The following is a 22,595-nucleotide window of genomic DNA, read 5'->3' on the forward strand; positions in this document are numbered from 1 at the left end:
TATTGAATCTTGTAATTGATTTTTTTGCGGCAAATTTTTAGTCGTGCGGATAGTTGTATTGGACACGGTGATGGATCACCGTGTCCAATACATTTGCAATGGGCACGGTGAATGGATCACCGTGTCCAATACAAATGTATTATGCACCCATGAAAATGGCTAAGTCCGTGTCCAATACAACTAGCCAAGCCGTATTTGGCCAAGTATGGAAGTGAAGGACACGGTAAATGGCTCACCGCGTCTAAACGCGGTGAACAGTTCATCGTGTTTAGACACGATGAACGAATCACCGTATCTAATGCAAACTAAACCCCGGCGGGGCGTGAGTAACACTGTGAACACGGTGATTGGTTCACCGTGTTTAGACACGGTAAACGAATCACCGTGTTCAACTTGACTACCTAGCCCAGGCCCTGCCCGCGTGGCGCTGACGTGGCGCTGGCGTGGCAGGGCCATGACCATTTTTGCAAATAGATTTTAGACAGGGCTATTTTTGCAAATAAAATTTATTAGGGGGCTATTTGCAAAAAAAGCCCAAGGAAAATATGTGTGCATAGTCCCTACATTACTATTGCCAGAGTCACTGGAGCGATGGGAGATAATTTTTTTATAAATAATTTCTTCTCCAATTAATATTAGCTAAATAAAAATAATATTATATATTTAGCAATTTAGAATAAATTTTTCTAATTTTAATTTTTTAATTAAAAATTTATTTATAAAATAGTTACTAAGGCTGCGTTTGGTTCGGGTATAAGTAAGAACCGCTAGTTTTAGGAATAGATACAAGTTCATATATAAGCAGTAACTAAACCAATTTTACGTTTGGATGAAAATTAGGTTGTTTTTAGGAATAAGGTAAATAGTGTTTGAATAGTTAGATTGGAACAAGAGGAATAAGAGTTAAAATTTGAAATTAAAATTATATTATGTAATTAATTAACATCAAAATATTACTTAAAAATAAATAAAAAATTAATTATTAATAATTAATTATAAATAATTATTAATAATTAATATTTTTAATAATACGATTATCTAATTAATAATAATTATAATATTACATAATAATATTAATAATAATAATAATTATTAATTATTCTTATTAATTAATTATAAATAATAAATAATAATAATATTGATAATCTAATTAATATATAATTAATATTAATATATTAATAATATATTTATTAATAAATTTATTAAGTAATAATTATTAATAATTTATTAATAATATAAATTTATAATAATAATAAATTATTTAATATTTATTGATTATCTAATTATTAAGAATAATAATTATTAATCATTATTAAAATAATAATAATTATTATTAATTATAAATAATAAATTATAATATAATATAGATTATCTAATTATTAAGAATAATAATTATTTAATAATTATTAATAAATTATTATTATTATTATTATTATAATTAATTTAAATAATAATTATTAATATTAAAGATAAATAATGATTTAAATATATTAATTTAAATTATTAATAATTTACTGCCATTAAATTAAATATAGATTTTAATTAACCTTATTCTCATCGAGGAACAAGTTTGTTCCAGAAAACGGATGGAGCAGCAGTTCCAGCCTTATACCAGCTTGTTCCAGAAATCCGGAAACTACTGTTCCCGGAAACCAAACATACCGTTTGGAAATAAAAGGGGGAACAAGGGCTTATTCACGCCCTTGTTCCCGAACCAAACGCTCCCTAAAATTATTAAGTTTGATTGTATTTTTAGATAAAGTTATTAGAATATTTTAATTCTTCAAATACTGAATGTTAAAAAATATTAATAAAAAAATTAGCTTTATAATGCATAGAAGACTGTGAATTTTTTATTTTTTATTTTTACTTTTATTATATTTTTTATTATATGTTGACTGTTGAAATACTGTTGATCCGCCGCGCGAACCCTAAACTAGTATGATGAGCATTTACAATTTGTTTTTTATTTCTTCAATTTTTCGAGACTAAACTTAAATATTAACGAAGAATAAATTAACAAAATATTGAAGCCAGAAGATAATTAAATTAATATTTTATTAATAGAAGAATAGGAGCTCTACTGTGCCCGGCTACTGTAGCAGTACACATCTAATTAGACTCAGGATTCATTAAAGCCGTACACATACACGATTGCACATTATTTAGGTTGCGTTTGGCTTGAAAATTAAATTTTGGAGAATAATTTTTGTTGTTTTCGAGAACAGGAGATATTTTGGTATAAACTAAAATAAGTTGTAAATTACGTTTGAATGTTGTTTGTTTGTTTGTTTTTAGAAAATATTCTTGTTCTTGATAGTGTTTGAATGTTTATGTTGGAATAAAGTGTTAGAAAGATAAAAATTAAATAAAATGATAAATTTATCCTTGAATGTAATAATCAAATATGATTTAATAAATTAAGTATTGAAATAAATTAATTTACAAATTAAGTATATTTGTATATTATTTTGAAAATATTAATTTAGTAGTATTCTATTTAAGTATTTATTTATTTTTTTCGAAACTAATTTAAAATGGAATAGCAGTTATTAAATTAAATTAATTATTTAATCAATTTTTTTTAATTTACTAAATTAAATATTAATAAGTCAAAATAGTATGTCTCTTATAAATTAAAAAAAAAATCCAAAAAAAATTTTCCTAAATATTTTGATCCTATAATTTTGCTCTCACCCTTTCTCTCCTCCCATCCCGCATCCCCTCGAGTTATTACTATATTTCAAATTCTGTATAACCGTCTACATTCATCTATCTGTTTCTATTAGCAATTAATTTTCTAAATTAGAAAACAGTTCCTCATAATTACAATTGATCAATTAGTATAAACTATGATAATTTATTGTCGAATTATACCAAATACGATCCATATTTTTTTTTCAAAATAGGCTCGATAATTATTGTCATTTCTTACTAAAAAGAGCCTTTTCAAGTTGCCATATTTTTTTTCATTATATTTCACAAATTAACTTATTATTTGTTACTATTTAATGGCCCATCACCTTTCGTTCTAACAAAACTACATCTTATTTAGTACATGTAACGTTAATTCTACTAGTTTAGGGCTTGCGCTTCGTGGCGGATCAACATCGGCAACCTAAAATTTCAGTTTGATTTTTGATTTTATAATTGTAAAAATAATTTTTTTTAAAAAATAATTATAAAAATAGACCTCTAAATACGGTCAATAATTTACCGCATTCATAACGTTTCATTACGAGTAGAAAAAAAATAAAAACAGTTAATCATTTACCGCTTTTATAGAATTATATTTACAAATAAAAATTTAACAGCTCTATTTTAAGAATAAAATTTTAAAAAAAAATTATTGCACTAAAAAATCCGATGGGATATGTCTGTGTCCTTTTGGTTTTGAGTACAGGAAAAAAAATATCTGCGCTTTGTCCCTACGTTATTATTGACCAAGTCATTGCCGTGATGACGGAGAACTATTTACCTTTCTAGTCTCTTTACAAAAAAATATTTTCTATCTAGCTTTTTTTTGAAAAATATTTTCCATCTAGCCTCATTTTCAAAGATTATATTTACCGTGATGACGCAGCTGCACGCGCTCTTTAATTAGGCGGGCAAGGCCAAAGTGACGATCGAGTAGTAAGGGAGAGAGATGGGAGGATGGTGGTCATCTTTTTGCTTGTCGGCGGAGGAGAGGAGAGCTCGGCTGGAGGTGGCCCTCCCCAAGACCAAGGACATCGTCGCTTCCTCCCCCGTCGTCATCTTCAGGTCCTCCTCCTCCTCCTCCTCCTGAAAAGTTGCGGAGAACAACAACTGTTGCTTCATATAGTTTAGTATGGTATCAGAAAGAAAGAGGCAGCAGGTTCTGAGTTCTTGGAGTCTCGCCGGGCTCCTTGCTCGGGCAAATAAAATGCTGCAAATTGAATTGGTGTCTTAATTAATTAATTAGTAGGCATCCTGGCCTTTTGCAACTGCCGATCGAGACGCTGAGAATTAATTAATGCTCCTTCCACCATCTGCTTCTTTTTTCCGGCCCCTCATTTTTTAACTTTTAAATTTTGTTCGTGCAGCAGCACGCACTGTCCCTTGAGTGGACGGGTTAAACAGTTGCTAACGAAGCTGGGGGCGACTTTTAAGGCGATTGAGCTGGAGGAGTTGAGTGAGTGTATATTCTCATTATAAATAACCAACTTCATATATTCGTCCTTTTTCCATTTTCGATAATGTAATTTTCTTTTCTTTTCTTTTCTTTTATTGAATTCTTTGAATCATATTTCATTAATTAGCGTCGGAAACAACATTTGTCTAACTTAACAACTTATCTACTCTTCTGGTATACCTAAAAGTAAGGATTCTTAATTAATTTTTGAGAGTTTCTGATGGTACGTAATATATCCTTTCGAGTGAAGGTGATGGATCGGATATACACTTGGCGCTGAGAAAATGGACCGGGCAGAGCACAATTCCGAACGTTTTTATCAGCGGAAAGCACGTCGGCGGTCACTACTGTAAGTTAATTTACGCATATATATATATATATATATATATATATATATATATATATATATATATATTCATTAAAATCTATTAATGAGGATCATTAATGTACTTCAAGACACAGGGAAAAAAAAATTATTATTTACGGCATACATAGAATGTTGAACAATAAGTCGCCGTATGAATTGGTTAGTACGCAAATAATTAATATGCCTGATTGATGGATGCATCGGGTACTTGGTACCCCCGCGAAATAAAAATATCCAATAGAGCATAGCAAGTGCAATTATGTGATACATGAATTTTGGATGTTTTTTCTAGAAGAACTGTTGAACATTATATTGTATGGCCCAATTATTCGCTATGTCCACTTTCCAAGTTGATAGACATGGAATCTGCACGATAACTAAAACTAAACTAGTAAAAATACTTAGATAAACACTGACGGTCTCTAGTGCAAGAGATAAAGAATTTGATAATTGATATCTGAGATTTCAAATTCAAAATCTAGTTACTTCTCATCTTTAGCTAAGTTTATTTTTTTTAAAAAATAAACGAAATAGTTAATATATTATCTTTCTCTCTTTCTAAAAAAAAGATAAACTTAAAAAAAAAAAGTTAATTGTATATATGTCCTTACAAATATGATGAATTACAGATATATTCCTGCAAAGCTCAACTTTCATAAATTATTCCTGTAAAAGTCCTAATATATTCAGATATGTCCCTACCGTTAGGGTACGTTAGAGAAATTTTGTTAACTACAGTTAAAATACTTAACCATAGTTAATTAATAATGTGAATTGATAATTTTGTCCTTCTTCCTCTTCCTCTTCCTCTTCCTCTTCCTCTCCTGTTTTTTCTTCTTTCTCTTCTTCTCCATATCCTCCTTTTTCTCCTTTTTTTCTCCTCCTTCGTTGTCATCGTCGTTGATGATCCGATCGTCGTCGCCATCGTGGTGCCCGCATGGGTCGTCGTCTCTTCCTCTCCTGCTTTTTCTTCTTTCTCTTCTTCTCCATATCCTCCTTTTTCTCCTTTTTTTCTCCTCCTTCGTTGTCATCGTCGTTGATGATCCGATCGTCGTCGCCATCGTGGTGCCCGCATGGGTCGTCGTCTCTTCCTCTCCTGCTTTTTCTTCTTTCTCTTCTTCTCCATATCCTCCTTTTTCTCCTTTTTTTCTCCTCCTTCGTTGTCATCGTCGTTGATGATCCGATCGTCGTCGCCATCGTGGTGCCCGCATGGGTCGTCGTCTCTTCCTCTCCTGCTTTTTCTTCTTTCTCTTCTTCTCCATATCCTNTAACTGACTAATATCATCCTGACCTTACAATTTTTCATCCAAGGGTTAAAAACTTGATAGCAAAAAGAGCATTTTACTATTAATAGTATTCCAGCCTAATTCTATATATATATATATATATATATATATATATATATATATATAGAAAAGAGTTGAACTAGAATATTTTCAAAAACACTAAGGGGTTGATGCTTTTGAGTTTAATCCTTGGATGGAGTGATATAGGGTTGGGATGATGGTGGTAGATGGAATAGTATTTGATCCAAAGACTATTAGTAATCAAGGAGTAAATCTAAGGGCTAGAAATCTAGAAGCACCAAAGGAGTGGTGCTTCTAAAAGTATTCTAGCTTAATTCTATATATAGAATGAAGCTACTATACTATTTATAGTGTAAGAGCTTCGGTACTATAGTCTCGTTTTCGATTTTAGGGTGCTCAAATTAATGATTCACACGGTTAAATATGATCTAGTATATATGAAATTTTTAGGAATAAAATTTTAGTTTTTTTTAATATCGTTTACTTAGTAAGTAAATCATGTCAAAATGAACGGTGAAAATTGAATAATATTTAAAATTTGAGAATAGAACTTTTGAATTCAAAGATAAAAAATGTTGATCTTGATTTAGATAGTTTAAAATATTTTCTATCAAAATTTAAATAAATTCAATTTATTCTACACCGTTAAACTACAAACTTGTCATAGTAGTCATTGAAATTTGATAATTTTAAAATGGTTTGATCATAAATTAAACTATGTCGAAAAAATATAAAATTTTATTTCTAAAAATTTCAAATACCCTAAATTAGTTTTAAAAATGTGGATCATTAATTTGAATATTCTAAAGTTCAAAACAAAACTATAGTACCGAAATTCTAGTACTATAGATAGTATAGAAGTCTCTCTCTCTCTCTCTCTCTCTCTCTCTCTCTCTCTATATATATATATATATATAGAGTTGTTTCTTTCATCTGCTCTTTCTTATAATTATTTCGTAACTATATATCATGATGTAGTTGTGATGTCGAGGCACAGAGAAGGGAAACTGGTACCTCTGCTCGTCGAAGCAGGCGCCATCGCCGCCCCTGCTGTTTGATTAGTTAGAACCTGCATAAACATTTTGCTTGGCATGGTGAATGCAGTTAGTTATGTGCTCTCTGAATAATAATAATAATAATGCAGCTCTTGCTTATGTAACCTAATCAATTACTTCTCTTTTCGACTTTTGAATAAATAGTTTGGACCTTGTAATAAATCGGTTTTCTGCTGGTGTGTGTGTATACATATATACTTCTGCTGCTGATCATGAAACGAGGAACCTCCGAACCTGTCTTGGTTTGAAATGAGGAAGGGTATGTAGAATTTGTGTTGTTTTGATCAGACTATCTAATATTTACAAATTTTAATTTTGTTATCTAATATTATTTTTTGACCTAAAAAATAACTTGTTAACTTTAGCATTTGAATACAACGCAGTTCAGTTAGTATATTTTCATTGCAATTTATAATTACAAATTTCTTATTAAAAAAGTACTAACTTAAATTTTATACTAAATTAATAAAATTAAAAAATTACATACTAAAATTAAAGTTTTAAAATGTTAGATAGTCGAATCATATTGATCTGGGGTTCAGGTAAAATCTTACAAAACGTGATAATATGACATTAAAATTTTGGATCAAAGATATTGATCTTGTTTCATATAGTATAAAGAATTTTCTATCAAAATTTTACATGATTTGGATATTTCTATACCGTTAAACTTGCAAACGGCTCACCACGGCCATTAAAATTATTGATTTTGAGTCCCTTCGATCACTATAGGCAAATGATATCGAAAAATCATAAAATTTATTTTCTAAGTACTTCAAATACTCTAGATCAAATTTAACGGAGCCGATCGACGATTCGAAATCGCAACATCGAAAACGACCTGGAAGCACGGAAGGCTCCGTGCTTCCAGAAGCATAGTAGCCTCACTCTATATATATATATATATATATATATTATAATAGTAGCTACTATACTCTTATGAGTATAGAACCCTTACTACTCATAAGTTGTTTTTTGATTTTGGAGTTTTCAAATCGACAATCCACACCCGTTAAACATGATCTAGAGTATTTGAAACTTCTAGAAAATAAATTTCATAAATTTTTGAAGAAATCATTATAAAGTCCATCAAGCGAGTATAAAATGAACGGTTAAAATCGAATGATATCCTAAAAATGGATGATCGGATCCTTCAATTTAAGATCGGAGTTTATTAATCATTATTTAGATAGTGAATAGAATTTTCTATCAAAAATTCAACCTATTTTGACTTCTTTTACACCATTAAACTAGCAAGTATTCCATACCAGCCGTTAAAAATTGTCAATTTTGTGACATTTTGATCGTAAAGTAAAATAATGTCAAAAAATTATGAAATTTGATTTCTATAAATTTTAAATGCTCTAGATAATGTTTAACGGTATGAATCGTCGATTCGGAAGCTCTATCATCGAAAACAACTTATGAGTACGAGGACGATCGTACTCATAAAAATATAATAGCCGGACTCTCTCTCTCTCTCTCTCTCTCTCTCTCTCTCTATATATATATATATATATATATATAAAATCTAAGACTCAAATTAATTACTGTTCCTCTTCCAACCACGGAGAAAGGCACTCAGCCCAACTAGAAGTACGACCACTTCCGTTATTGTGGGCCGTTTTTGTTTTTGTTTTGGCGTGGACCGGGAAGAACAGGAGTTGGGCCGTGGGACCCAGGAGAGTCCGTCTCCCATTGGTCCACGTGGAGACGTCACAGCCGTTAGTCTGTGTCGGTGGCGGTGGGGGTGCTAGGAGCCGCAGGATTCGGTCCACCTGGGCGTTTGCGGAAGTAGGTGGTTACTCCTCGACTCTCCTCTCACCCTCCTACTATAAAATAAAGTAGTGGGGGCTCGTGCGATGGGAGGGTCGTGGTCTTCGTCGTCGTCGGAGAAGAGAGTTGGTTCGGAGATGGCGCTACCCAAGGCCAAGGACATCGTCGCTTCCACCCCCGTCGTCGTCTTCAGGTCCAACCTCTCTCTCTCTCTCTCTCTCTCTCTCTCTCTGCGCACCGATCTAGGGTTTCTTCTCTCTCCCCCTCTCTCGTTTAATTAGGGATTCTTCTTTAGTTTCCCCTTGATTTTGTTTTCGATTTGATTCGTCACTTGATGATATGGATCGCAGATCGACTTGTGTTGGGTACGGTGGGTTTCTTTCCCCTGTATTTGGGGGGTTGTTTCGTTGAGAAACCCTAGTTGAAAACTGTTTAGAATCTGTAATTTTCCATAGCTAGGCGTGTACTGTTTAATTTTGTGCCCGGATTATGTTGTTGTGGGACATTAGGATTTTTCTTTCATATTAGGGTAAAGAGAGAAAGAGCTTTGGATTTAATCGGAAACCGACGATTATTCGCGCTGCTGTGAAATGGAGAGAGATCACCCATCTGTGCATTCAAAAATGTGTTGAAATTTGCGTTGTTCTGTATTCAAATGGGATTGTATCAGAAAAAAGAGATTGAATTCACTAATATTATCTAGGTTATCTTTATCATCGTCATCCTCCTCCTCAAAGATTTAAAGGTTTAAAATGAATAGTTGGTAAACAGATTAGTCTCCTTTTGCTTGCTCACCTTAATAAGGGTATCAAGACATGGTAAAATCCTGGGGAAAATAAGTAACCTCTAAAGAAATAGAATCAGTGGAGATTTTTTTTTTTTTTGTTATTAATGGACTTAAAAACTTTTAAAATTATAGAAAGTCCTTCAAAAAATTTATTCGCAAAACTAGACGTCTGTGGTGAATGAATCACCGCTTCCTAAATGCGCTCAAATCATTCACCGCTTTCTTCAAAGTATTAAAATTATTTTTGAGTGTTTAATGCTATACATCCTTCAAAGTGCAGATGTAGAAAATATATATGTTAGGTGAAAGCGTGAATGATTTACTACTATTAGAAAGCAATACATTTAAAAGTGATAAATCATTCACCCCTTAGGTCTAATTTTAGAAATGAATTTATGGATGCCTATTCTTATAATTAAAAAGTTTTGTACGATTAGTATCCCAGAAACCTCATCAGTGGAAGCAAGAGAAGATGCAAAAACTTTGTAAAACGAAATAGAGAAAAAAAAAGGTTATAGCGACACTAAAGGCCTCTGTAAATTGGTCTGGAAGGGGCTGTCGAAAACCAATTTAGGCTTTAATATTTTCTGTGGTACTGTGTCTTGTTTGAATACGAACTACTCGGGTGTAGTGCTACAAGTTGAATCGGAACGTACCTGTCAGCATAGTTAAATCCTTGAAGGCATGATATTGATCCATTTCACTATACGAGCATACTGTTTTAAGTTTTTAACACGTTGCTAGAATAAATACAATGTGCAGTCGAGATGACAATCCACAGTGAGCTGTCTGTTTTGGGCTATGTATTTTGCTTTCAGCCTATAAAGTGATATCCTAGATGTTGATGGAAAGTTGTCTTTATAGGTCCTGTACATTGTCATGTGAAATCATGGCACTAAATCAGCTATGCTGGAGCTTCAATTTTTTTTTTTTTAAATGCAAGTTCTAATGAAAAGGACTTCTTGTCTTAGTGCAAGTCTTAATGCAAAAGGACTTGGAATATAACAACAACAACAACAACACTAATGAAAAGGACTTCTTGTTTTAATGCAAGCATTGGTGAATAGGACTTGGAATATAAAAGCATATATGATGTTTTGTACCTTCCTTGATCACTTTTTCTTATCTAGTGCAGTTCTTTTCTGAATTCACAGATTAAGGTTGTACTTTGTAATTTGAAAGGCCAAATTGAGGGTAATATAAATACTCGAAGTTTGAAGTGTTCTCATAAGTTTATTTACTATTGTTCCTCCCTGACCCCCTTTGTATCACGTCTATGTGCTCATACTTACCCCCTGTTCAGAGACACTTAGTTATGCTTCTATGTCCCTCTTTATATGAATCCTTTTTCTGTTTATATAACTCTCTCCCTCTCTCTCTTTCTCTCTCTCTCTCTCTCTCTCTGAGGGAAAGGTGAGGTGACATGAATGCAGGAATGAAGCTCCAACACTTTCCAATACTTTCTATATTGTACAGCAGTAGTGGTAGTGTTGAATACCCCAATTGGATCGATCTCCGGCATTCTTATTTGTGGTTACCGTCCACAAATAGATGTCTGCATAAGACATCAATTATCGGATGTACTCGAGCAAGCATTCACATTTCTTATCGACCATCTGTCTCAGCAAAAGCTTATCAGTCTTTACATTTTGGATCCTTGAATAATTTCATGTTACATGCTCCATTAGTGCTGCAACTGCCGTGGCCCTGAGAAAGCTCTTTCATTATCTTTTTTCTGATTTAAATTTTTTATTTTGTTGTTGCAGCAAGACATATTGTCCCTACTGCAATCAGGTTAAACAGCTGCTAGCGCAGCTCGGGGCAAATTTTAAGGCAATTGAGTTGGATGTGGAAAGTGAGTGTTTTTATTCTAGACATTTTTTTTTGTCTCATTTACCTGTTTGCATCTGCAGTTTATTATTTTTTTGAAGGCTATCTAGGGGATGATGAATAATTACATATGCTTTTCATTAGTAAGAGAACGTTTGGATGAAATAATTATGCCTTGACTCTTGTTCACCGGTTTTGTAGAATGCTATCAAAGAGTTAGTATCAGGAAATGATTTTTTTTTAATCTTTTTTCCCACCCCCTTTCTGGTGTGAGATGTGGAAGATTTGATTAGGCCTGAAGGGACCACTAAATTATAAACCCTAGATGATCACCTTTGATTTAGCTTCCAATCGTTAACCTTCTACCGATACCCTTAGGACAGCTATACTGTTGATGGGGTTGATTTGTTAAAAATAAATATTGAGCTTGTGTTTTCCTTTATTTGTAAGGATGCTGTGCATTTATTTTACTGCTCAATGTATGAGTTGCCAGGAGAGGCTGCTAATGCTTGTATTTTCTGTATTCTTTTTGGCTGAGCGGTCAAGTTTTAATTCTTCTTGCTGTATAGTTCTTTCCCTTTGATTTGAGGAACTCATTTTGTCTCAGGGCCTGCATCTAAATATCATCACTACTCTCCTGTTAACTGAAACAGGGCATTTTCTTTTTAGTTTTCTGTTGACAATTTGTCCTGAGTGCTATAACAGAGATATAAATAATTTTGTGTGAAGGTGATGGATCGGAAATTCAGTCAGCTCTGCTGGCGTGGACCGGACAGAGAACAGTTCCGAATGTTTTTATCGGTGGAAAGCATATCGGCGGTTGCGACAGTGAGTTATTCGTTTTATTATCTATCCATGATGTTTCTTATGTACGGTCTTGGTCCTATGCTAGTTTTCCTCCTTTGTAACTTCTTTTTTTTTTTCCCATCTGTGCTGTCTCTTTAATATGATGATGCTATATCTGGCTTATTTATTTATTTATTTGTTATGATGTCGCAGCCGTGACTGCAAAGCACAATGAAGGGAAGCTGGTGCCTCTGCTCACGGAAGCCGGAGCCCTGGCCACCGCGGCTGCTTAAATATATCATATGTTTTACTAGGCATGTGCTGCTGCTCAGGTGCTTCGGCCTTATTCATAAATAAATACTAGGATAAGGAATATTCTGTTTTGCATTGCATGCTAAGCTTCTTCAACTCTTGACTCTTGCTCAACTCTTACGTATGCAATTACTCCTCTTTGTGCTTATGACTGTGCGGTGGCTTGAGCTTCTAACGTACTCTTTTGACTGCCATTTGTTCTGCCGGTGGTGGTGATGATCAGCGAGTCCAAATGATGGATGTCACAGAAATGTTGTCCTGTATAAAATGCCTGAAAGGTTCCCTGTGTACTGTAATGCACGAATTTAGAATGCATACGGGCAAATCCAGTAGAACACATCCGCATCTCTCTCTTTTTTTTCTTTTTTTTTTTTTAACTTTGCGAATGCTTGGTTGTCAAGGGTGCTGCTTCTGAATGAAGCAGTTGCAGGCTTTGGTTTAAAGCAAGAAAAATATTGAGCGTCGTCGAGGGTGACCGCACCCTGGCACTGTACATTGTTCCACCGAAAAAAAAAAAAATACTAGGGTATTATAATACGAGCGAGGAAATTGCATTAACATATTAAGCTTTTTACGTTGCCGACCACTGTTCAATAACACAACGGGGGAGGGACGGAGAGAAAGTGCAAGTCTCAGAGTAACAAACAGTTTAAAACACGTACAGATTCCAGCTCGGGTGGACCGTCCAGAATGTAAACAGTTAAAAACATTTGGGCTGTGCAGAAATGTTTCACGAGACGTGGATCAACCCTAAACCCTTAAATGAAAGAAACAACAGGGCCTTCTGTTTCTCGGTCCAAGCTGGACAACCAGCTCCTGATACCGTTATGTCGTGACTTCCTAGTCTTCTTATCTGACGTTAACCTCATGGAGTCCCTTATTCGAGTCTCTGCATCCCGTATTCACATGCGATGTTCACAAGCGAGAGCAGAGGTTGTGAGACTCTTAAAAACTCAACAAATCAGGAAGAGGCAACTTGAGATGGATAGTATACTTACATTCGAGAGCTCCATCCAAGATTGTAGCGTCCCTATGGCTTTTCCAGATTGTTGCGTCTCTTGCGCAAGTGCCACACCTTCAGCAAAACTGCTCACATGACCACTCACAAGCAGAGCAGCCGCCGTATTTAAAACCTACATATATGCCACATCAACAACACGTGTAAATAATCACCAAGATAACAACTCTCTCATTCTTCTGTGAACTTCCCATCTGCAGATTCTGTTTTCTTCTTAGCTTTCTTAGGTGCATTATCTCATATTTAACGTCTAGATGGATCCAAGATGCTACTGCTACTGTTGCTAAAAGGAACAGAGATAAAAACTTGCTTGTTAGACTCAGAGATCACAAGTATTAGCCTTCTTTGGTTATTGCCGCCATTTATTTTGTTCGTATAAATGAAAATTATACATTATTGCATACGTGACAGATAGATTTCTCTACTCTTGTTATATTTTTTATAAAAAAAAAAAAAAATTAAACAAGAGAAAACAAAGAAGCATTCATACCAAGATTTGGTTTATTCATGCCAAACAAACTCTTAAATCTATTGACTGCAAGCACTTCCTGTAGTATAGAATTGGTGTTTAATATAAATAAATGCAATAATATGAAACAGAGCCTTAACTTATAGCTGATATGACAGTTTGTACTACGCAAAACAATGTGCATGCTCGTTTGTACTAAGCAGAACAATGCATGTGAGACATGTTACGAACCCATAAGGGCAACAATTTGGGGTATCTGCAGCAGCACTGTTTTACTACATGGTAAGTAATGGAATAATACCGTGTGTTTCTGGTTTAAAGCAAAAGTAATATCCTATGCCATAGGCAGGAAAAGTAAAAGAGAAGAAAAAAAGGTAAAAATAAATTTGAAGCAACATGGAAGGAGAGGAACAGTGGAAGCATCGTGGAAAGAAAGGTACTTACAAAAGCATCTGCAATTGGCCCCTTCTCACCAGAGAGGACATCCCTAAGTACTTTTGCATTGAACTCAGGACCTCCCCCTTTCAGACTTTCTAGAGAGCACCGAGGGATACCGAAGTCCACTGTATGATCATATATACACATATCAGCAAACATTACTTACTAAGAAAAAGAGTTTCAGAAAAACCATGCATAAATAGTTGTATGATCATATATTTACACATATTAGCAAACATTACTGACTAAAAAAAAAAAAAAATCAGAAAAACCATGCATAAATGGTTCAGACACAGAGAATGCGCTTTATAGGAATAACACCTATTAGACATACATTGAGAAAGGAAGCTATTACATACATGGATCAAAGTGCAATCTTTCAATCTTTTCAGGAGTAACATCCAGGAGATATCCAGGTCCTGCAATATGGAGGACACTGTTAGCACAAGACTATAAAAGTTCACTTTCTTATGCCTACAAGCATTGTCTGTTGAAAGTAATAATGTAATCAACTGTGCTTCAGCTCATCAATTGACAATAGAGATGTATTTGAAGGCTATCATACCAAGCGGGCTGATCTCATCCAGTCCCTTTGAATGAACGACTAATGCTCTTTTTGTCCCAAATCTTTGCAATGCTTTGGCCATTTTCATAACCTATCCACGCAGTTAATTTACTTATCCATTCATAAAAGGAGCAACTCCTCAGAAAACATAAAACACATGCTATAAAGCATATTTTTCTCCACAAGAACAACAAGAATGAGCAGATGTCTGTAAATAGAACATGCATAGATTCTTACCAGTGACATGAAAACTGTAAGTGAAATGACTTAAACAGTTGAAAGAGCGACACTCTATGAGGGTTTGAATAAAAGGTAAGGGCATACAAGCTGGACGTTGTCAGCGTTTGTGACTTTAATCATTAAATAAATGATTTAGTACTAATCTTGTACTTCATATTCACAAAGTGAAACTGTATACACTTGACCTAAACTTTGGATCATTTTGAAATGACTACCCAACACTTAAAAAAAAATTTTGATTTTACTAAAAGGGTATTCAAATAGTTTGATTTGCCTTCTTAAAAGTAAATGCCTCACCTAGTGCATCAAGATATTTGTACATCATACCTTATTTTTTCTTAAATGCATCTCATGTCGTTTATTCAATTGCTCAGTTATTACCTAAAACAAAAACTACAACTCATTGGATGGTAAAGATCGAACAATTAGATAAAATGACAGACCGATAATGACATGGTATGCAAGTGCATGAATGCACTGGGTGCACGTAGTTTTTCAGAACGAATAAACTACTAAAATCAAATAAAATCAAAGGTTGGGCAGCAAAATTTTTAAAGAATAGGTAATTGTTTCCAAATGACCTAAAATTCAAGTTAGTTGCATACATTTTTACCAATTCATAATCTGCAGAAGCTGCTGATAATAGTTAAAAGCAAACTGATTTTCCTTATTTGAAATCGAAAAGAACAACTTTTCTTAAAATCAGGAAAACCCATAATATACTTTTCAAGGAGATGGAGAATTTTATATCCTGAGATGCAAAAGCTTCCTATACAAGAATCCTATTTGATTGTACCTAATAAATATTACCCTCCTTTGCTTGGAAGATTTCCTCTGGACAGCATTAGTCAAAAAAGGCAATCATGACTTGTAAATAAATGATCAACCTCTTGATCATCTTTTTATTTGTGCTATTGCTTTCCTCCAAGAAGAGGAATATACTTTTCAGCCTTCTATAAGAAATTCCAATGCCAACTGCCTCTAAACACTATAATTCGACTAAACATAGTCAAACATACATAAAACATGTAAACAGATATCTAGTAAGCATGTAAACGTCATGTTAATAAGTAACTTACGGATATTTAGTAAGCATGTAAACAGTAAAGATCTAGGCCATGTTATTCTAATTTAAATAACTAAGACTATGTCAATGTATGAATAAAAACGGAATGAAAACTTACAATGTCTTCATTATAAACACCAACAACAGCAAAAGGGACCTGCGCTGGATTGAGCATTGGGCCGAGTATATTAAACACTGTCTTTACTTTAAGCTTTTTTCTCACGGGACTAACGATTTTCATTGCAGGGTGATAGTATGGAGCCATCATGAAACCAATGTTTGTCTCCTTCACACACCTTTTCACTTCCTTATGCCATGAAAATCATGTGGAAACAGACAATTAGCATTACTTATAAACTCCTGCGAGATCTAGGTGACACAAACTCACACAAGATATGGGTGATTTTACATTAATTACAATGGCAGGGATGTAGAAAGAATTTAACATACAGTATATATTAAAATCACAAAGAAGACGGTACTGAAAGATAAACCATAATTCCTTTTAACTTTTACTGAACAGAAATACTCCAAAATCCAATAGCTGAGGCAAATTTAAAGCATCTTTGTTTCTCAATCATGTGAATCATGATACAATTAGCTTCTACTTCCATACTCAAATGGCTACATCTAAGGCAGCTTTGAGAAAACAAAAAGGTTAAATAAATCTACATGACATAGATAACATAGGATAATATACGAGATCTTTCAAAGGAGATAGAATCAGTGAGAAATTAGTGCGTTAGAGAGAGACAATCAGAATGAGCATAAATGACAATTCATCTCAGGAAGGAAAAGATTAAAATTAAGCCATATATATAGATATAGATATAGATATATACACATATAGGAATTTAACCACACTTGGTGAAATGAGCTTCAAAACAATGTGACTTTCAAAAAGTTGTAAGAGCTTGAAGTNAAAAAAAAAATGGGTTTGGTTGTTGGATCCATCAATCAAATAAAATAGATCGTTCCTATGAGAAGATCTAATCAAGAATTTCATTATATCCCTTCCTTCTGCATTATATTTTGTACGGTATCTCATAGGGATAAATGATATGGATACAGTATAGAATAGAACTAATAAAGTAAAGCTAATAAAAAATACTAAATATAGATAAGATATCGGAATGATTTTATCTTATTAATTCTAATGAATGATCTTGCGATTTGTAATAAAGTAATAAGATATTATGTTCCATGGAAGTAGCTCCATATAGGTATTTATACCTTCATTCAGATATAAATACACTAGGTTTAGGTTGCGCAAAAAAATAGTTTTTTCGTCACGCCAGGAAAGGATTTTCCAAGGTAAAAGGGTCCGTTGGGCACCTAATCGTTATGTCATAATAGATCCGAACACTTGCCTCGGATCGACTTCAATATATAGAATCAGTGAGAAATTAGTGCGTTAGAGAGAGACAATCAGAATGAGCATAAATGACAATTCATCTCAGGAAGGAAAAGAACAAAATTAAGCCATATATATATATATATATATAGAGAGAGAGAGAGAGAGAGAGAGAGCCCTTCGTACTCATAAGTTGTTTTCGACGTTGGGACCTTCGAATCGACGATCCACACCGTTAAACATGATCTAGAGTATTTGAAACTTCCAGAAAATAAATTTCGCAATTTTTCGAAATCATTATAAAGTCCATCAAGCGGGTATAAAATGAATGGTCAAAATCGAACGAGATCTTAAAAAGGGATGATCGGATCCTTCAATTTAAGATCGGAGTTATTTATCTTTATCTAGGTAGTGAATAGAACTTTCTATCAAAAATTCAACCTATTCCGATTCTTTTACACCGTTAAACTAGCAAGCATCCCATACCGGCCGTTAAAAATTGTCAATTTTGTGAGTTTTTGATCGTAAGGTAAATGATATCAAAAAATTATAAAATTTGATTTCTAGAAGTTTTAAATGCTCTAGATAATGTTTAACGGTATGGATCGTCGATTCGGAAGCTCTATCATCGAAAACAACTTATGAGTACGAAGGGGATCGTACTCATAAGAGTATAGTAGCAGGACTATATATATATAGAGTCCGGCTACTATACTATCGATAGTACCAAGCCCTAGGTACTATTGAGTTTTCTACAGTTAGATCTACCCTTTGATCATTTCCACCCGTTAGATTATACTATTAAACCAACCATCCACTCAACCCTAGGGGACCACTATCAATTTAACCGGGGACCACTATCATCCTAACCGCACATCTTTTCATCTAACGGCCGAAAACTCAATAGTACCAAGGGCTCGGTACTATTGATAGTATAGTAGCATAATTATATATATATATATATAGGAATTTAACCACACTTGGTGAAATGAGCTTCAAAACAATGTAACTTTCAAAAAAGCTTGTAAGAGCTTAAAGTATTATAAAGAAAGAAATGTCAAAAGTGACAGAGTATAACTCTTCTTGCTTTGTAACGTCACAGTAGGATGCTGAGGCTAATCAATAGCAAGTTTAAAGATGATTCACTCTCAGTTTCAAGTCTTTTGTACTATGTTTATTAGTTATGCTCATAGGCGACAAAGAATGCACTCTACAGGGGAGGAGGAGGAGGAGGTGCCATTGTGAGTAAAACCAGCATTTTCTGAGCCTCGCAAAGCAACCAGATGCACAGAAAAGAAAAAAAATAATAAAAAAGGAAGAAAAAACCATGTCAGCACGGAATATTTAGCAAGTGATGTACAATTAATCAAATAAAAACTTGCTAGCAAATAAAATGAGAATTTGAAGCAATAGCTAAAATGGCAGTTGCTATAGTGTGTTAAGCAATTAGAAATCCATATCCATATGGCTATTCTTTGACACTAATAAAAAGAAAGTGATATACTTTTTTTAAAAATCTGTCATATACCTTAAAAATTTAGTAAAAGGGGAAAAAGGTCTTGATTAAGAACATTAGATAATTTTGACGACCTCGACCATTTACAGATTCTTAAACAGATCATTTCCACCAAATCAATCGCCACGCTAATGTCATAATAGCATGTTGATGGTATGATAGCCACAAACTACCTCAGGGCCCAGATCGATATTGATGCCCAATGCCTCCAACACATCTGCACTTCCGCAAGCAGAGGAGCTCGACCGATTCCCTTGCTGCAAAGCAATAAAAATTCTCATCAGGTCCGGCGATGGCCCGACAATCTAAGCACATGCTTGCCCTTGCTTTTGCTTCTGCTGTTTGCTGCAGCCGACTCCAGTAAAGCATTTTGGAAAGCAGAAAAAAAAAAAAAAAAGGGGGACTCCGAGAGCTATTACTGCAGTCGGAAGCAAAATAAGATTTGAGGCCTAGAATCACCAACTCTGGTGCAGAGAGAGAGAGAGAGAGGTTATTTACCAAAGGATTTCGATACAGCGCTTCTTTTGAGAGCACTGCTCAGTAGAAGCAGAAGCAGCGGTTCTTCAAACAGCACAACACTAAGATGTAAAAGACCTTCTCACCTTCGCGACTCTCGCGCCGGCGGCGGCGGCCAGGACGCAAGCGCCGGTGGAGATGTTTACCGTGTCGGCGCCGTCCCCTCCCGTGCCCACAATATCCACCGCGTCCTCAAGACCCTGCACGGCCGTGCACCGCTTGATCATGGCCCTCGCCAATCCCACAATCTGTTATTCGGATCGGATTGCGCGAAGACAAAAAAAGAGAACTAGGAATTAGGGGGCTGCTTGTATACAAGCTCAGAGATATATATATATATATATATATATATATATATAGAGAGAGAGAGAGAGAGAGAGAGAGAGAGAGAGAGAGAGAGCAGAGACCTCTTCGTAGGTCTCTCCTTTGGCTCGGAGGAGGACGAGGAAGGCGCTGATGAGGGCCTCGTTGCCCCCGCGGAGAAGCAGATCCAGCGACTCCTCCGCCGCCTCTTCCGACAGATCCGATCCCCCGATCAGAGTCTCTATCAACTGCAGCAAACCCCCAGAAGAAGGGCAACAAATTAAGAACAGCAGCAACAAGAACAAGAAGAATGAGAGCATAAGCAGGAAGATTTATTTATTGCCGGTGGGGTGTGTGTGTGTTGCGCTGGGGAGCAACAGAGAAACACAATACGATACCATACCATACCTCCTTAAATGATGTGGGGGGATGCTGCGATGACGATGACGATGAGGAGGGGTGCACGAGCGGAGCCGGCATCGTGGTGGTGGTGGTGGTGGTGGTGGTGGTGGTGGAGACCACCGCCGCGGCATTCAATAGCCGCAGATGCTGTCGCCTCCTCTGAGGATAGAGAGATCCAGATAGGGGGGTGTTGTTGTAATTATTGCCATTGTTATTATTCGCACCGGCACCAGCATTAATGGCGAGATTGCTGCTGCTGCTGCTGCTGCTGCTGCGGCAGAGGAGAGGGAGAGGAGAGCGGGAGGAGGAGGATGAAAGAGGGGGTGGGGCCGACAAGAAGGAGACCCCCCGCGCCGCCGCCGCAGCTACTTCCATTTATTCTGGGGGCAAGGGCGTCGCTGATGTGGTGATCCCCTTTCTTCCTGGGGTCAAAAAGAAGAAGAGAGAGAGAGAGAGAGAGAGAAAAGAAAAAGAATTATTAATATACAGTACTAATATAGGGGAAAAAAAAAACAAAGAAAAAAAGGAGGAGGAGGAGGAGGAGGAGGAGGAGGAATCAGAAGGTGGGATGGGAGATTTTGGGGCTCACGCATGGAGGGGAGAGAGAGCGCCAGAGAGAGAGAGATAAAGGAGGGGTTGCAGAGAGGGGAGCGGATGATGTGTCGATGAATCGAGAAATGAACGTGGGTCGACCAAGGACAAGGACGAGGATGCAAACGGTCGCGGCGAAAACGGAAATGGCCGCTCCTCCAAAATCGGCCAGATCCTCGCTGGCGCTCGGGGTGGGGGCCACCGAGAGAGAGGGGATCTGCGCTTGTGGCGCCGGTTGGGACGACATCAACATCAACCCCCGGACGAGTGGACCCCGCACCCGAATGCGACTGCACGTCTGCACCCTACTTTACTATTATATTATATATATATATATATATATATATATATAAAAAAAATAGGAAACTCGCCCTTCCATCTACGCCGTTCATCATTCTCAGGAGTTGGGCCCACGGCTCACCACGTGAAAACAATGGCGCAAATCGCGAGAAACATAGTAGCAGTGTATAATTTTAAATTAAATTATCATAATACAGTTTCTAAAATAAAATATTATATAATATATTATAAAAAAAAACTGCTGGCTGGAGGGTTGCGTGGGTGGCATCGTGCAAGAGCCAGGTGTCACGGATTTAGCATTTTTGTTCGCAAAGCCCCTAAGTCCCTGACACAGGGCACGCTAAAATCGAGGGAACGGAACGGAACACACGTTTCTCTCACGTGTGGTAGTGCCTAGTGGACTAGTGGTGGTGGTTCTGCGCCGACCGAGCCTTTATAAACAAGTTTTACACCCCTCCGCGCAACGTAACCCTTATTTTTCCCGAACAAAATTGTCTAGCGCAATAAATTGTTTTAGAAAAAAAAGGAAAGGTGGGGCCCATCGCAAGTCAACTTGCAAGTTGCAACAATCTCTGGATCTCTGATAGGAGTAGCAAAAGTAAGATGTGACAAGGTCTTTTGTTCGTTCCTTATAATTGTTGTGGGCCACCAGTTCCGGTGCAATCAAATTTATTTAAATTGCATCATTCTCGGATATTTCCCCAACCTTTATAAGAACTTTTTCTAATCTATTTTAGTCTTGTTTGGACGGGAAAGTATTTATTCGAATAAATATCTTATCCGATATAAAAAAATTTTATTATAACTAAAAGTAAGCAAATTTAAGTAAAGTATGCAAAATTGAATAATAGTATATTTTAAAATCGACTGAATCAGATGCTAAAATCTTTCAAAAAAGCAAAAATCAAGTACCCAACTTTCAATTAAATATATATACATATATAAAATAAATAATAAATAATTAATGTGGATAACTTATTACCACGTTTAAGCAAGCCCTGACAGGTAACGGATTCGACAGGTAAGAAATGCTTGTACCATCCAATGCCAATTTGGCTTTTGAAACATGTTTTTTTTTTTCTCCCTTCTTTTCGTGGAAGGAATTAGATCGGAAAATAACTTGTATCCTTTGGAGATTTCTTTTTTGTCCTTTTGGCTGATTGCAAGCTTCTTTTTTTTTTTTTTTTTTTAATCTCATTCCATTACAAACGTCTGAAAAATTATGATATCCGCCGGAGGAAGCTAAGCATGAACTACAGATTTCAATCTAACAACAAAGCTACAAGAGTTAAAAAAATAGAAAATACTAAGTGAGACATGCATGCTCCTCGGCTTTTATGCTGATGAGCAAGATACTATTTGCATAAAACTAACAGCATAGCTGTGTGAAATTTTTCATAGCAGCAGTGGATAGGTCTACGATTTTCATTACTTCTGACGGCAA

The 22,595-nt window shown here is 35.5% G+C and overlaps 3 protein-coding genes across 5 annotated transcripts; 2 read left to right on the top strand and 1 right to left on the bottom strand.

The window, feature by feature from the left end:
* LOC109710071 (glutaredoxin-like) lies at window positions 3,517–7,169 on the top strand. Its single transcript, XM_020232485.1, has 4 exons — window positions 3,517–3,762; window positions 4,065–4,153; window positions 4,404–4,502; window positions 6,806–7,169. The coding sequence occupies exons 1-4, from the start codon at window positions 3,647–3,649 to the stop codon at window positions 6,883–6,885; spliced, it is 384 nt and encodes a 127-aa protein (XP_020088074.1). The 5' UTR covers window positions 3,517–3,646; the 3' UTR covers window positions 6,886–7,169.
* Window positions 8,701–12,708, top strand: LOC109710245 (glutaredoxin-like). The gene is made up of 4 exons (XM_020232753.1): window positions 8,701–8,851; window positions 11,212–11,300; window positions 12,005–12,103; window positions 12,275–12,708. The coding sequence occupies exons 1-4, from the start codon at window positions 8,745–8,747 to the stop codon at window positions 12,352–12,354; spliced, it is 375 nt and encodes a 124-aa protein (XP_020088342.1). The 5' UTR covers window positions 8,701–8,744; the 3' UTR covers window positions 12,355–12,708.
* On the bottom strand, window positions 12,901–20,993 carry LOC109710241 (anthranilate phosphoribosyltransferase, chloroplastic-like). 3 transcript variants are annotated; one of them, XM_020232746.1, is made up of 11 exons: window positions 20,850–20,993; window positions 20,267–20,682; window positions 19,963–20,106; window positions 19,642–19,803; window positions 19,213–19,296; window positions 16,288–16,476; window positions 14,864–14,954; window positions 14,658–14,717; window positions 14,305–14,423; window positions 13,372–13,506; window positions 12,901–13,262 (listed from the first exon to the last, which is right to left on the bottom strand). In XM_020232746.1, the coding sequence occupies exons 2-11, from the start codon at window positions 20,633–20,635 to the stop codon at window positions 13,251–13,253; spliced, it is 1,365 nt and encodes a 454-aa protein (XP_020088335.1). In that variant the 5' UTR covers window positions 20,636–20,682; window positions 20,850–20,993; the 3' UTR covers window positions 12,901–13,250. The 3 variants fall into 3 exon arrangements, with proteins under 3 accessions (XP_020088335.1, XP_020088334.1, XP_020088336.1); XM_020232745.1 differs by lacking the exon at window positions 20,850–20,993 and having other exon boundaries at window positions 20,267–20,843; XM_020232747.1 differs by lacking the exon at window positions 20,850–20,993 and having other exon boundaries at window positions 20,257–20,542.

This window comes from Ananas comosus, linkage group 5, assembly GCF_001540865.1.
Source record: "Ananas comosus cultivar F153 linkage group 5, ASM154086v1, whole genome shotgun sequence".
In the NCBI taxonomy this organism is placed as follows: domain Eukaryota; kingdom Viridiplantae; phylum Streptophyta; class Magnoliopsida; order Poales; family Bromeliaceae; genus Ananas; species Ananas comosus.

What these genes read in the sequence shown, in the direction of transcription:
- LOC109710245 (XM_020232753.1), top strand. Translation starts at nt 8,745, where the DNA reads ATGGGAGGGTCGTGGTCTTCGTCGTCGTCGGAGAAGAGAGTTGGTTCG. An exon ending in ACCCCCGTCGTCGTCTTCAG is followed by an intron (nt 8,852 to 11,211) that starts GTCCAACCTCTC and finishes TTGTTGTTGCAG; the next exon opens with CAAGACATATTGTCCCTACT. An exon ending in AATTGAGTTGGATGTGGAAA is followed by an intron (nt 11,301 to 12,004) that starts GTGAGTGTTTTT and finishes TTTTGTGTGAAG; the next exon opens with GTGATGGATCGGAAATTCAG.
- LOC109710241 (XM_020232746.1), bottom strand. Translation starts at nt 20,635, where the DNA reads ATGGAAGTAGCTGCGGCGGCGGCGCGGGGGGTCTCCTTCTTGTCGGCC. An exon ending in AAGGAGAGACCTACGAAGAG is followed by an intron (nt 19,804 to 19,962) that starts GTCTCTGCTCTC and finishes TCCGAATAACAG; the next exon opens with ATTGTGGGATTGGCGAGGGC. An exon ending in GGATGAGATCAGCCCGCTTG is followed by an intron (nt 14,718 to 14,863) that starts GTATGATAGCCT and finishes TCCATATTGCAG; the next exon opens with GACCTGGATATCTCCTGGAT.
- LOC109710071 (XM_020232485.1), top strand. Translation starts at nt 3,647, where the DNA reads ATGGGAGGATGGTGGTCATCTTTTTGCTTGTCGGCGGAGGAGAGGAGA. An exon ending in GATTGAGCTGGAGGAGTTGA is followed by an intron (nt 4,154 to 4,403) that starts GTGAGTGTATAT and finishes TTTCGAGTGAAG; the next exon opens with GTGATGGATCGGATATACAC. An exon ending in GCACGTCGGCGGTCACTACT is followed by an intron (nt 4,503 to 6,805) that starts GTAAGTTAATTT and finishes ATCATGATGTAG; the next exon opens with TTGTGATGTCGAGGCACAGA.